Source organism: Aythya marila (genome assembly GCF_965140915.1).
Source record: "Aythya marila genome assembly, chromosome: Z".
NCBI classification, from domain to species: Eukaryota; Metazoa; Chordata; class Aves; order Anseriformes; family Anatidae; genus Aythya; species Aythya marila.
Window position 1 is genome coordinate 55,981,018 of NC_139080.1, and position 15,571 is coordinate 55,996,588.

General features: G+C 36.8%; 1 protein-coding gene across 4 annotated transcripts in view; it reads right to left on the minus strand.

The window, feature by feature from the left end:
- Positions 1–461: 461 nt before the first annotated feature.
- The window catches only part of RNF38 (ring finger protein 38), a 117,144-nt gene continuing 102,034 nt past the window's right edge, over positions 462–15,571 (minus strand). For all 4 annotated transcript variants that reach the window (XM_082783515.1, XM_082783516.1, XM_082783518.1 and 1 more), the window contains 5 exons: positions 12,901–13,007; positions 12,037–12,121; positions 9,798–9,919; positions 8,754–8,853; positions 462–3,853 (listed from right to left, as the gene is read on the minus strand). In XM_082783515.1, the coding sequence (XP_082639641.1) occupies positions 3,797–3,853; positions 8,754–8,853; positions 9,798–9,919; positions 12,037–12,121; positions 12,901–13,007 (471 nt within the window). In that variant the 3' untranslated portion in view covers positions 462–3,796. The remainder of the gene's footprint in view (positions 3,854–8,753; positions 8,854–9,797; positions 9,920–12,036; positions 12,122–12,900; positions 13,008–15,571) is intronic.

Consider the following 15,571-nt stretch of genomic DNA (forward strand, 5'->3'; position numbering starts at 1 on the left):
CTGTATGATCCTATGCTTCTATGCACTGCAATTTAGAAGATAAACCTCGCACCTACAACACATCCCGTGGCACAGGCTGCCCAGGGAAGCTGTGGATGCCCCATCCCTGGAGGTGCTCAAGGCCAGGCTGGATGGGGCTCTGGGCATTGTGGTGTGGTGGGAGGTGTCCCTGCCCATGGCAGGGGGTTGGAGCCAGGTGATCTTTAAGGTGTCTTTCAACCCACACCATTCTGTGATTCTATGTTGCCAATATCTAGAGTTGCATCATGAGGCAGAGAAACATAAGGAATACAATAAGGAAACAACTCACCTCCTTCTAGGAGAAAGAACAGGACAAAAGTGTGTAAGTGTACATTATACATTTATTGTTGAACAACTCTCTCAACTCCAAAATTGGACACAGGGATTAAAAATAAGAGTTCATTGCACTACCTAGTAAAGCATTACTAGTAACTCTCATAGAAAATGTACAAATTTTATTAAAAATTTATCAAGCCTTCAAATGATTTGGTTACAGATATAATACATTTAAAACTACACATTAAGTGATACAATAGAGTATGATTTAAAGAAAACACTTGACAAAATATGATTCCAACAAAACCCATAAGCTTTCAGAATCATTAGCAAATCTGAAACACAAGTAGCAAAATGAGGTAACAATGCACCAAAGAAAAAAACAAAAAACAAAAACAAAAACACAGCTTTTATAAAAGGCCCAAAGATAACTCAGTCAAAAATGTGTTTTCTGTAAGTAAAATTAAAAAGGTTGATAACTGTCATCCCCTGTATTACACTGTGTGTTAACAGCTGTGAAATCACATTCAAGAGACCGTACAAAACGGCATAAAACAAAAGGCTTTTTTTTTTTTTTTTTTTAAAGAAAGCCACAAAATGAGACATTGGAATTATCCATAGGCCTTGATATCCACTAAAATGTCAAATTTAATTGACAGTTTATGCCAAAACCACAGCAGTGCCGATGTGATAAAGCGAACATTTATTATTTTTAGTTTTATTTTTAAGAAGAAGGAGACAGGTGATGGCAGGAAGGGAATTAACCTAAGAAATGTCTTGCTGGATGCTGGTACCGCCAGGTACCACAGCAGGCTGTGAAATTGCACACAAACGTGTGTGACACATGGCAGTTCACAGCTGAGCATGTATCCCCCTCCCTTCACAGCCACAACACAGAGGGCTTGGTTGTAGCTCGTCTGAGCTGATCTAAAATATATGCATGTGTGCTGCTTGTATCCACTAACCACACAAAGCAAGTCCACACGCATCTGCAAGAGTCTCATGCAAACGAAAGAAACAGTCCAGGAGAGACGAGCTGTAAGAGGGCAACAACTCACTTCATAATTTTACCAAGTTAGACCCTCCATCTCCATCTCCCACTGCCTCACATAGTTTCACTAGAGAAAAAGGCATGTTACACATCGAGGTTTCTCAGTTCCAGAAAGAGAACTACTTTCCCTTGGCCTCAGAATGGTTCTTGCTCACTATGCATTTGTGTCTAGCTTAGAAAAAGTGCCCTCTTTCCATGCTTCAAACTGAATACTGAACATAGTGTTAGTTATGGTTAAATCTGTACACATAGAAATTTTTCTTTTGCAGCTATATAAAAGAGCCTAAGTTTTGTAAGACACGTGGCATATGCTTTTTTTTTTTTTTTTTTTTTAAACATGATTTCATTCGTTAAAAAAATAAATTTTACTATATGTAATTTAACCTGCTAGGTGTTATTGTGAAAAACCTACTCTTTAACTCCTCTGGAAGAGAGAAGAAATTCTAACATTTTGAATTTGATGTAACAGCATGTTTTTGTTTAGTTAGTGTTCTTAGGTATGAATAGGAATGGAAAGACTCAGTGTTTTTGAGAACTACCTGCATAACTAAATGGAGGCAAGAGCATCTGAAATAGGGCAAAATTGTGCTTTTATTTCACTTGCACCACAAGCTGTGACCGGTCTGTAGAATACTTAAAGAGGGCAAGCAGCACGGAGAACATGTAACACTGTCTGAAATTATAACTGATACTAAAGCACAGCAGCATACAAAAACATCGAAAGTGATAAAGAATAAACTTAAAGCTGAGACTGGCAGCAAGTAACAGCAATACTGGTAACTGTGCCACTTGTGCTGCTGAAACCAAAGTAACGACACTGAATTTAGGAGAAGCATTTTGATGCAAAAAGTGCATCCTTTGAATAACTATGGTATATGTGGACCTACATATTTTGGTGAAACATCTTGAACATGCTAACAGACTGAAATGTTATAAACGAAACTAATTTCTTTGAAAGCACAAAGAAAATACTATTCAGAATAGAGGTTACCTCCTGTTTAATAGCACTTTCTTTTGGAAGGTGTTCCCATTTTGTCTTACTGTGGAAACTCAATTGCTAAAACCAAGGGAGTTCCTTCTTCATATTACACTCATCACGTAAATAAGGAGGGACAAGAAGCAGCATCAGGGCAACTGAGTTCTGCAATGAGTGACCAAAAACCACTCTATTTTGTGATGCAATGAAAAAAAAAGTTCTACTTCTCTGTGAAAATGATGGAAAGTTCGTTTTATTCAGTTTCAGGAATAAAATCGTAACCTCTTACAAGTTATTGTAATTGCATACGAACTCCCTAGTAAATGACAAAGAACGTATATGATTAAAGCCAATGTTTAAAAGCTAAAACACTATGTACTTAGCAGGTACAATGGTGAAAAATGAAGAGCTGTTGCACAAGACCCTCAGCGTTCTCTCTGCTTCCTTTCACAAAGGAAGCACGTAACCCTTAACTCTAATCTGAAATCAACTGAATGCAGTTATAACCCAGAAAAATAGAAAAATTGAAAGGGAGAACAGAAACACACTGATATTCAAATTACCGATTGAAAATGTTAATATTGCTAAATGATTTTTGCGGTATTGTAACTTTACATTGGTAAAATAACTCGTAAATCAGCAATTTAAACATCTGGTCTTTGTAACATAGGCTGATAAAACAAGGCTACTCATGTATGAACAATGCACTCTTCCATGGTACACACTTACAGCCTCCAGTGAAGGGGAAGCATAACCGCTTGTTTGAATAGTAGGCAGAAAAGTCTTTATACCTCTAAGTATGTCGGGGAGGAAATACTAAATGTCTGTAATTGCTGCACCCATCACATTCAGTGTGCAACTGCAAACACAAGGAAAGAAACCAGTGTACAGTCCTAGTACTGTTTAAATAACACACAAGATTATACGTTGCAGCATAATTAATACTACACACATACGTTCTCCGTACATGCTGGTATATAGGTTCTCAAACAGACATGCACACTCGGAAGCACACTTCACACATCCTCCCACTGGCAAACACACGGTCACACCACTCATTCCCACTCACAGTATCTGAAGGCTCTATATAAGGTAGATTGCTATATTGTTTGGAGCTACCACTTTTTTGTCTCTATTTTATAGAAAAGCACATGCTAAAAGATCACATCCACAGTAATCTCGCAGCAACACTCGGAATGATCACACAAACCAGGGAATGTTAGTGCACACACAAAATTAAGCTAAAGAAAAAAATCTTTGGAGTTCCAATCACACTGTTAGTATAACAATCCCTAACTGTGAAGACTAGTTTGAAGCTTTATAATTGATTAAGTCACACAGTGCAAAGTAAGGTCCATTGACCCTTTTGTGGAAAGGGAAAGGCTGGAAGCCACATGGGTAAGTTCAATAGATCATATATACATGTGACCAGGAACATCCAAAACAGATTTGTGCTCTTAGATTGGTCATTCTTAATCACGATGCACTTCTGAAGCATCAGCTCGACAAATTGGGCAGGTACGATTTGCCTGTAAAACCAGAAACAAGAAAGGGTTCATTTTACTGACAAATACATTGTTAGTGAGTACATGACGCAAAACATCTGTGATGAGAAGGCACTTTCAGTGCCGAAGAGTACTCAGAAGCAACAAAGAAGAGACGACAAAGTGTGTTTATGCCCTTTCTCAGTTTCCTTTGTTACTTTAGAGTTGTGCATTTGTCAATTCAAAATTATGTTTACAAAAGTAAGAAAAAAAAAAGGCTTTTTATCTTAAGAGACAGAGGAAAAGAGCAAACTGGGCTTTACCTGTGCGATGGTGGTTATATTAATGTAGACTTACAGTCATAGTATATTGCAGTCAGATGGGTGCAACTTAGAAGTTGTACTGTGTGTTGCAGAGGAACCCAGCAAAACCAAACAAGCCACAGTGGGCCAGAAGTAAACGCCCTATTTGAAGGTGTCATGCTGTCACAAGCTCTACTGATCAGGGATCACAACTCTTTACACTCTCCTTATCCAGTTATTCTCACAGACACCCATCATATAGAATTGGTCAAAGCAAAGCAGGGAAAAACAGAAGCAGTTTTAATATAAAAATAAATAAAATAATAATAAAAAGAAGGAAGATAACCTGGCTAAACAGGTATTAAACCTCAAAGCCTAAGTAACATGCAGAAAAGGAGGTGTAAGTTTATCCCTTTGCTAAGGCACTCACTGAAAATATGCATCCTGCAACTCTTTCACAGCTTCCTTAAAAGCATAGCACAGATGAAATGTAACATTCTTGGAGTTACCAGGAGTATTTCTGTCTTCGTTTCCTCTTTTTAAGTAAAGGCATAATTTCATCTTAAGAAAGTAAGGGGAAACATCACAAACAAAACGTTACGTTTATGACAAACATTTACTTTTGGCAGGGGGAAGGAAACACTTCCCTGTCCCAGATTCTGTATTTCACAATTCCTTAAACAACAGGACCAGCCACTGTCAACTCCAAGGTTTTCAAAGGTAGACAAACTTTTTAGTGAAAACAAATCTGACAGCATGAAGAAACATGGCTCCTCAGGTCTCATTTCCAACCTCAATGCCACATGCTTGAAATCCAAGCTATAAATGCCAATGTAACATGTTATTACTGTAAAACATTTCTTACTACTGTCAGTTAAAATGAATCACCATCTTTTCTGTCAATTGCTTCTGTTTTTATTGATGTATAGTTTATATCATAGTTAATATCGCTTTATAGTTTTGTTAAAGCATGAACTGGAGAATCATTTCAGAAGTTATTCCTTGCTCTTTCTCTAGCAGTTTTATAACTACTTGAAAACAATGCCATCAGTTGGTCACTACTTTGCATTACTCTACATATAGTTCAGCTAACATGATTTCTAAAATGAAAAGGCATATTCTTTAAAATTCAATGGATTAATAAATCAAGGGGTAATTACCAAGATAAGTAATGAAGTATATACCATTTGTAGTGTGAAACAGAGCATTCAGTAGGAAAATATTACGGGGTAATTACCAAGATAAGTAATGAAGTATATACCATTTGTAGTGTGAAACAGAGCATTCAGTAGGAAAATATTACTAAGTGCAATTTCTTGGCAGAATCTGCAGAAACAAACCCACTGTGCCAGGACAAAATGAATAGCCACGCACACTGAGGCACTGCTTTTTAAGCAATTTTTCAAGATTCTCTGTTTTAAGTTTGGTTGCATTCTTTTGTCTTTCTTAAAATTCACTCCCCTTCCTGATATTTAAGGAGACTAACTGCAAAAAGAAGCATAAGATAGTCTATCCTTCAGCCAAGCCAACTTTCTGTGCTGTAACAGAGAGTTGCACCATGAATTAACCAATTTAGTTATGATTGATAGAAATTTTTAGCTAAAGTCAACTGCATTTAGAGCAATGAATCTGTAATGTCACTAGAATTCTCTGACAACCACTGCACTTCTTTAGTGTTAATTGATCAGAACCAAGCGAAAATATTTAATATTTAGTTTGTCTTTTCTCATATATAATACCGCGTTTCCTATCGGACTGTTATACATAAAATCAAGTTTTCCTTGTCAGCTAGACCTAAATCCTAAAAGTGAAGATGGATCATATTTTCAAGCTGTCCTTTTTTAGAATGATGATTAAACCTTACCTTATGAAATAAAAAGTTTCTCATGTATTCATATTTGACCAAAGGATTTATGATATTAAGGAATAACCAAATACTGTGAAATATGAGAGTCGACAATACTATGAAAAGAAAAAGGATAATCTCCCTCTTGTTAATTCTATTTCCTCTGCTCTAATACAAGTATCTCCTCTGCTCTTTCACAAGTATTTAGCCTCGTTTAACTACAAAAATATAACCTGAAGCAGGTGACATAATGCACTTTAAAAGAATTTTTCCTCTTGCTTGCATACACTATATAATGAGTGGAACTATATACAGTATTCTTTCCACTAGTTTAATCCAACAAAAAAGAGGGATAAACTTTTTTTTTTTTTTTAATTTTTATTTCTTTATTTTTCAGTCAAGGCTAAACTGAAAAGGTTGACAATTTGACTTTTTAGTTTTTACTTATTTATTTACCTTTTAGGGACTTTTTTTTTTTCTTTTTCTTTTTTAAGGTTTACAGTAATAAAAGCTAAGATTTTTACCTTCCTTTGGAAAACTTATTAACACTATGTTGGCTGGATGCTGTGAATTATGTAGATGTGGACATAATCATACTATCAAAATATTCAGCGATTTGTCAAATGTATAAAAAATGGAAATAAGCAAAAAATTACAACCCAAAATATCTTTGTTATCCTCGCTTCCAGATGGTTGCTGCTTTACCTGTAACCTATTTATTTATTTATATTACAATAGACTTACATTGTACAGGTAATTTGTTCTGGTTTGCAAGGCGAAATAATCTTTATTTGACATAGCATCTTCATGGATGTTCCATGAAACTAAACCTACACACATTGCTTCAGCAACTTCCCACTAGGATGCTTTATTCTTGCTAGGTCTCTTTGCATTCCGCTTTGGGATATGTTATGCAAATACAAACCATTTTTGGTAGATGTGCTTGCACCTCATTTACACTTAGATTGTATTTCTTTCACCTTATTTACCCATCTAGGTGATACTCTTATGCTTATACAGTTTTCCTGTGATATATCAAACTTTAGAATGTACCACACTTAGACCTCTTAGAAAATACATGGTGCCTAAGCTGGGACAGGAACATCAAGACAAAGCTGTTTCACCATTACTACAGTAAATCTAAGGTTTTGAAAATAAAGGCTAATGTAAGCTTGCTTTTTCTATTTGATGGTTTGAATTCACTTTCCAGTTCACTACCAGTTGAAAGTAGTGCATATAATGCTAGAACTGCCACAGAGTCCCCCAAAATCTTCATTTCACTTAATTGCCTGGCTCTTGAGACCAATAGCAGGCAATAAGGGGCACAAGAGCAGGACAAGTTGGCATGCCACTTCCCTGATGTATTTTCTTAACTCCCAGCAATTTGCAGATCAGGATCTCCATAAATCAGGGATGATTTTTTGCACTAATAGTCTAGGAAGAACTTTCTTTTTAAAATCTTTATAGTCAATTTAACCTATATAAGCCTTTAGCATCCTCTGTCTCACACGCTGTCCAATGATCCTAGTTCTGTTCCTCATAAAACAGACTTACTATTATACATGGCTACTTTGTCAACTCCACAAATTACTTAAGTTTTATGCACTGAAAATACTTTAAAATGTGGTGTGAACACTTCCTGAGCACCAAGAGGAATATGGGGTCACTGGAGAATACCACTTTCATATACATTATCTACTTAATTAGCAGTTACCGAATGAAATATGATACATCTATGTGGTTGTTTTTTTTTTTTTTTTTGTTTGTTTGTTTTTTTTGTTTTGTTTTGTTTTGTTTTGTTTTAATTTGAAGATAAAACAAACAGATGTTTATATTCCTCTTGCTTATTCTCAGGTATGTACATGAATTCAGATACCAAAGGACAACAGTTCTTCTGAAAGTTAGCTGAAAGAATGTTGTCAATATTAACTTGATTATTAATTTTCCTCGGCAAGTATTTTAGTGTATACCAAAGACATATTTTATTGCCTTTATGAAGCCAAAAAGGAAAGGGCTTTTACTTTTTTTTTTTTTTTTAATTTTAGTTGTTAATTAATTTAATTTAGTTTTTAATTTAATTTTTAAGTCCTCTAGGGACTGCTTCCAACATACTTTAACATACAATCATTGCAGTTTCAGATGTTCTACAAAGATTACAAAGATTAAAATAAAGCTGAATAGAAGAAAATACAGAAGAAAGGTGAGCTGTTAGGATACTTTGTTGGCAATGTATCTGGCTAATGCAGCGTGTACAAATGTCTGCGTACTGTCTACTTACTTGTATCTCCTGTTTGTCATACCTTCTACATAGCTGTTATTTTCTGTCATCTTATTGAGCTGTCCTGATTCCAGACCCTTCTATTTTTTCTCAGATCGTCTTGAAATGTATACCATAATTATGTAAAGCCGTAACTATAATTAAGTTTTATATAAGCTTTATATTTTAAAAAGTTTTATTTAAGTTTTATATTTTTTTATATATTGTACTTTATACATGCATACACATATGTACACACATAATACATTCCATGTCCTCTAAAACCTAATGTTGATAGCAAAGCAGGGAAGGAGGGTATTCATATTTACTCTTTGCTATAAAGGTTATTGAAAATAGAATTTCCCTATGGTGAGATAAACAAATTTGTACTTTCAAGTCTGTTGACATTTCTACCATAAATAATAGAAACTTGAAGCAAGAGATAAAATGAAGCAGAACAGTAAAATAAACAAATCCCCAAATAATAACCACCCCTCCTCAAAATCCCGACATAATGAATTCTCTGTAAGATGACTTTACCTTAAGCCATTTATCGACACACTTGGCATGGAACTCGTGGTTACAGGGTAAGACTCTAAGTAGCTGCCTTGACTCAAAATCACACATGCACACCACACACCTGAAAAAAAGACAGCAAAGCTTAAATGTATCAGTTATTTGAGAATGCCGAATATACATTCCACACACAACTCTGCAGGTATGACTGCAACTCAGTAGCTTCTACAGCTATCTGTATTTGTGGTTGAAGAAGTGTAATGGATCAAGGTAAACTAGGAACTCTTTTTTTTTTTTTTTTTTTTGTGCTTTCACATCACAAAACCAGTGCTGCTTCTCACATGAATTTACAAATCCAATCCACAGAACAGATGTTTCACCAAAAATTTAAAATGGTGGAGACGATTGTAAAGTTCACTCAAAAAAATACAATTGTTTCCTGATATGACTGCTTTTAGCTCTTCTGGTGTAGCTGAGGCTGCAATCTAAATAAATAAAATACAGGCATATAAATTGTGTTCATTCCCTACTGCTGCTGAAGTTGAACTGAGGAGCACAGCCACTAGAATATGAAAGAAAAAAATTCTTGCAATTAATTTGGTACTGAGTCACTTTTAATCAATAGTGTTCTTCCCACTTGGTTGTGCAGATCTTGCAGACAGAATAAGTTAATGGATTTTAAAAATAAGAAAATGCACTCTTAAACCACTGACTAAACTCTATCAGAAGCACTTGAAACTTCAACACATGAAGCTATTTTAACACAGGCCAAAATCCAAACTGACAATGTTATTTTAGATTCTAGGATGCTGAATCCTAGAACACCCTTTCTTCAACTTAAAATTTTTTAAATGTGAAGAACTAAATTGAAACAATTCTAAATAACATGAGACTATGTAGACATTTTACAGTGAAGTCATAGAGTTTTTGATCTGGAAAGCAATCTAAGAAAAAACTGGTTACTGATATGACTGCTTTCAGCTCTTCCAGCGTAGTTGAGGCTGCAATCGACATAAAGTCAAATACAGACATAAATTGTGTTACCTTGAAAGACCCAAATGTACTTACAATGTCTGTTCTGACTGACGGTTGTTTGGATTGAACCTATAAGATGGGAGCTGCTCAATGTCTGCCTTTGTTAGTCCTCGTGGTTTGGCTTCTCCCAGACGTTCTGCCAGATTCAGCAGTGCCTGAAAAATAAGGAAATGAGGTATTTACAAATTCTGTTTAAACAAGTGCTGGTTCTGCTACTGGTGGAGGTGCCATAATATACCACCACACAACCTGGTAGCACAAATCACACTCTTAAGAGATGTTTAGAACCCTACAAAACAAACATCATGGCAAGTCCTGTCCACCAACATCTTTTGACCATCTTTCTGAACTAAGCAAAATACACTCTTTGGGATTTCAAAATCCAGGGCCAAACTTCAAAATGCTACTGTGGTTGCACAGCTTCATGTGTGTTTTGCTTCTGAAAGATCCCCTCATGCCGTTATGAAATTAATAGCGTAGGTAAACGGGAAAAAAAAAAAGTCAACAGATTAGCTTCCTAAGAATATACTACGATTCTAGTCCTCTGAAAGAAACCAAGAACTCAACATGAACTGGCAATGTGCACTTGCAACCGTATACTAGGCTGCATCAAAAGCAGCATGACCAACAGGGTGAGGGAGGTGACTTTCCCCCCTACTCTGCTCTCTTGAGACCCCATCTGGAGCACTGTGTTCAGCTCTGGGGCCCCCAGAACAAGGACAAGGAAGTATTGCAGCTGGTCCAGAAGGCAGCCACAAACATGATCAAGGGGCTGCAGCACCTCTCTTATGAAAAGCAGCTGAGAGAGTTGGGGTTGTACAATATGGAGAACAGAAGGCTCTGGGTAGACCTTACAGTGGCCTTCTAGTACCTAAAGGGGGCCTATGGGCAAGCTGGGGAGGGACTCGTTTTCAGGGTGTGTAGTGACAGGACAAGGGGCAATGGTTTTAAATAACAAAAGGGTAGATTTAGATAAGATATCAGGAAGAAACTCTTCACTATGAGAGCAGTGAGGCACTGGCACAGGCTGCCCAGAGAAGCTGTGGGTGCCCCATCCCTGGAGGTGCTCAAGGCCAGGCTGGATGGGGCTTTGGGCAACCTTGGCTGGTGGGAGGTGGCCCTGCCCATGGCAGGGGGGTTGGAACCAGGTGGTCTTTAAGGTCTCTTCCAACCCAAACCATTCGGTGATTCTGTGATTTATTAATGTAAAGGAACAGCTTCTGATTTCCACTCCACAACGTGGGCTAGATGAACTGGGAGATGGAGACTTCATAATAAATCTGGAAAATGAGTGCATACCATCAAAGCTTAAATACTTCATTTTTGTTGAATTTTGTGTTCACTTTCTGTGAGTCAAGCTTTGCAACCAGGAGCCTCTTGTGTACTTAATTTTGCACTCTGTCATGTATGTAACTTGCACTCCCTTCCAAGGGACCTGGGGAAAATACTACTATGAACTTAACAGAGAACCAATGCCCAGAGAAGTTGGTGAAAGCTGCAAAACAGTACTGGTCACAAGCAGATTTCTAATACTGCCAAACCTAGGGGCATTTTTTACAAACAAGATGATGCTTCTTCTGAACTAGCACAGAAGTTACAACAGAAGCGCTCACTGTTCAACTGGCAATGGTGTACTGCTACTGCACAGAGGAGCACTGGAGAAGAGATGCAAAAGTAAGGGGTTTTGAAGAAGGAATTTTTAAAGAGAATCCAAAGGGAATCTGGTAGTTTCAGAACCAGCAAAGGCACACCAGCTTGAATTGCGTCACAACTGCCTAGGATGTTAGACACGGTTATGCATCTATAGATGTGAATTCCTGTACCATCCCAAGGGTCAAGAAGAAGAGCCACTAAAGCAGTTTTACAAGTGTTACACTTAGATCGATTAATCCTACAATATTAATGCTATTCTGCAGTTATGTACACAAGAACACTAACTTTTCTTTTGAATGTACTTTTCTTGTTTGATATTTAAAATCATTTATCATTAAGAAGAAGAGTAGCATGTAGAAAATAAAGGCTGAACAATTTAATGATTACTAGTTTGGAAGGGTGTTTTCTGGGAAAAAGCAACTGGTAAAAGGTAAAGCTAAGCACCTAAGATATCCAGTGCTACAAACAGATATGAAAGGATGGTTTCCGGATTCTGTCTTCATGGTTATTATATTTATTTGGAAGGCAAAACCAGGATAAAATGCAAAATATAACTCCATTTTATGTATTGCCTGATCTAAATCTATTCTTTAAATGTATTTTCATTTTGCGCACCAACCTCGTAGTTTTCTACTTCCCCATCTTCCACGTCCAAGTCAAAGCTGAAAGGTGGTCCAACTGCAGGTGGCACTGGAAGCATTGATCTATGAGAGCAAACAATGATAAGGCTCAGCATCTTGCTGAAGGAAAGCACAAAAACATACAGCACAGGTAAAGTTATCTTATCGATCCCTCTCAAAATGTCAAGTTCTCAGAACTGATAAAAATGTTAAGTTTGGAATCACGAATATATATTTGATATGAAAGGATAAAGGGAAAAGCTAATTCTGCCAATTTCTGATACTGTCAGTGTGGCCTTTTTAACTGCATGCATGTCTTTACTGATACTTACAATAATGTTTAGCATTATCACCAATATGGACCTCTTGATTATCACACATTACTATAAGGTGTGATAATAATACTGACATTGCATTTATGGTCTGGACTTAAACAATATTTTATTTCTTTAAGTGTATAAAACATAAACAATGATCAGGAACCCTAAATTCTCCTAACTCCAACACAAAATTCTTGAAGCTTATATATATTTTTTAAAGTCTACAACACATAATGAAGATAATCAGGATATGCTACTGATGAACTTCCATATTGAAGTCATCTTTATGGAGAGTTCAGAAACAAGAGGTACAGACACAAAAGTATATTGTACAAAATCCTTCACTTGTGTTTTCTCTAAGTGTGTATGTTATTCAGAACAGGCTGAAAACTTCACACAGGAACTGAACTTTTCCTCCTTTTTGGTGCAGCCTATGCCTGTTCTCTGGTAGAGTTCAAGCATGAAGATAGCAAATTCCTGTTGAGGGGAATGGTTAACTCACTTCGTTAAGCCTACATGGAAGAAAATGTTCTTGGAACTTACAGCACGTAAGGTAGTAGGCTAGGATGGTAGGGGTATGGTGGTATTGCCTGCTGCGATCGGTACCTGCTGCGCCCTGTGAACCTTCGAGGCATGAACGGTGTGTACGGCTACAAGAGATAAGAAAGAAAGTGTCATTTGAAACTTGTGGAAGTGGAACTTTGAGGTTATGGAGTCTCCCTCCTAGGAAATATTCAACAGCTGCATGGACACGGTGCTGGGCAGCGCTAGGTGTCCCTGACTGAGGACAGGGGCTGGACCACAGGACCTGAGAGGCCTCTTCCAACCCCAACCACTGTTATCCTGTGATTCAATGTGTGGTTTACCTAACCATGAAATAAAAGTATATCTGAATATCAAAATCCATTTTCAATAAGACTTTATTAGAAAAAATCCAGCCTTTGCTCAAGTCCAAAAATCTAAGCCTCTCTTACAAAGATTTGAAATAGGAATTCCTATCAGGAACAAATTCATGCCATTCCATGTTAAGCAATAGTGACATGCAGCAGGAATCCTGGCAACACCTATTGTGCTCAGTCCCCATGTCAGCTGGTTTGGGAAACAGACAGGACATGAACTAGTGACTTACTTTAAGCCTGGTGCTATTATGCAGGCTTGTGCACAAGTGGTTGAGTGGAGAAGACTTAAATCTTAAACTAAAACCTTTAAAGATCTGTACGTGTTATCTTCATGAATTCTTTGGTTAGTATAATGCTTTAATGCCTTCTATGGGGCACTGCTACAATGCACTACAGCAAAATCTCTAAGCAGGATTTAAGAAAGCAGTGGCATATAATTACATTTACATTGAAGAGGCGCTGAAAGATTTAAGCTGTACTTGTGGAGTTAAATTAGTACAACTCCTGCATCTGGACCATGCCTAAAGAGATGGTCAAGCCTACAGCTTCAATTTACATGGATAAAACAGGGCTCTTCACTTAAATACATATATTTAGGTTTATGGTGTCATTGTTCAAAACTCCTTGTTTTACCTAGTAAAATGGGAACCTATATAGTAGAAATTTTCCACTTATTAGTAAATTATATTTTCCCAGAAATATTCAGAGTACTAAAAAAATTATAGTAATTTTTTAAAAGGAAACTCATATACCATTATTGAATTCGAATTTGAAAGCTTTAAGGCATTTATTTTTTTGGAACAAAGAGCACTCAAAATCTTCAGTAAACAGTATTTATTCTTTCATGTTTGAAACTTAAGAACATACAGAAGCCCAGCACCACCAGTAATTTAGCTATAAAATTCTTAAATTTACAATGGAGACATAACTAATAGCCATGGACTTACATATAAACACAATATAAAAAACAGGGTCTTTTTCTTGCAAGTAAGATCCCAATCTAGATGGAGTAAATACTAGCTTTACTGCTCTATGAATTCTGCAACTCAGAAATATTATAAAGTGCTGTGTTCCGTTTTCAGTTCATTGATTGAAAGAGAATCAGGGATGCAGCCATTCTATCATAACTGTTAAAGAGAACATTAATGACCACTTGAAAAATACTAAGCTTTTCTGAAAATCATTTTAAACCACTGGAGAAATTTTATAAATACTTAGTATTGCTTTATAAAACATTGTACGATTATTCATAATAAAACTTTATTCCACCCCTCAACTGTATGCAACACAGAACAAAAACACCAGAGAGGAAAGATTATATATATCTTGCAAAAAAAAAATTGCTGTTTTGTTTTCTATCTACTTTTAATGAGTGAACATGGAAATCAAGAAAAACTCCAAATTTTTTTGATGATGTGAATAAAATCCAAGCAATTTACTGAAGTTTTTAAGTGTCTTTGAAAGTGTCTCACAGTGAATGAAAATTTCATGAAAAATGTTTGCAACTGTAGTTTAAACTATGTTGCTTGATTTCAAGAGACTGATAAAGCAAAGCTAGCAGTGTCTTCACAGGTCCTAAAATTTCATTCTTATGTAAAGGTTTAAGTGACAATGTGCTTCTAAAACCTTCCGGTGACTTGATGCACAGGTCAAAATTGAAAAAAATCCACCTAGTCTTGCCTTGCAGTTATTTCTTCAAGCATTGCACATGTGGGAAAGGCTTTTTTCAAACAAAACAACATAGCAAACTGAAGTGCACCATAGAGACCATGGAAGCAGCACAGACACTGGACGTAGCTTAACCACAAAGCACAGATTTCAGTGCAGATCTTAACCCAGACCAGGTTTCATTGTTTTGTACTGCTGCAGCTGCACTGCTTGTAGCCCTCTAGACAGGTGCCTTAAATCAACCTTGGCTGTTTCCGTAATATGGAAGTCTGTAGTATGGAAGCATTCCATACAATTGCTTGTGGGCACATGTTGTGGTTTAACCCGGCCAGCAGCTAAACACCACACAGCTGTTTGCTCACCCTCCTCCCTCCTGCTCTGAAATGGGGGAGAGAAATGGGAAAGTGAAGCCTGTGAGTTGAGATTAAGACAGTTTATTAAGAGAGGAAAATAATAACAACAATAACAATAATGATGAAATAGTACTACTACTAATAATGTGTACAAACAAGTGATGCACAATGCAATTGCTCACCACCTGCTGACCGATGCCCCACCAATACCCAAGCAGCCGGCCCCCTCCCCCCGGCTAGCCACCCCTATATATTGCTCAGCATGACCCCATACGGTATGGAATACCCCTTTGG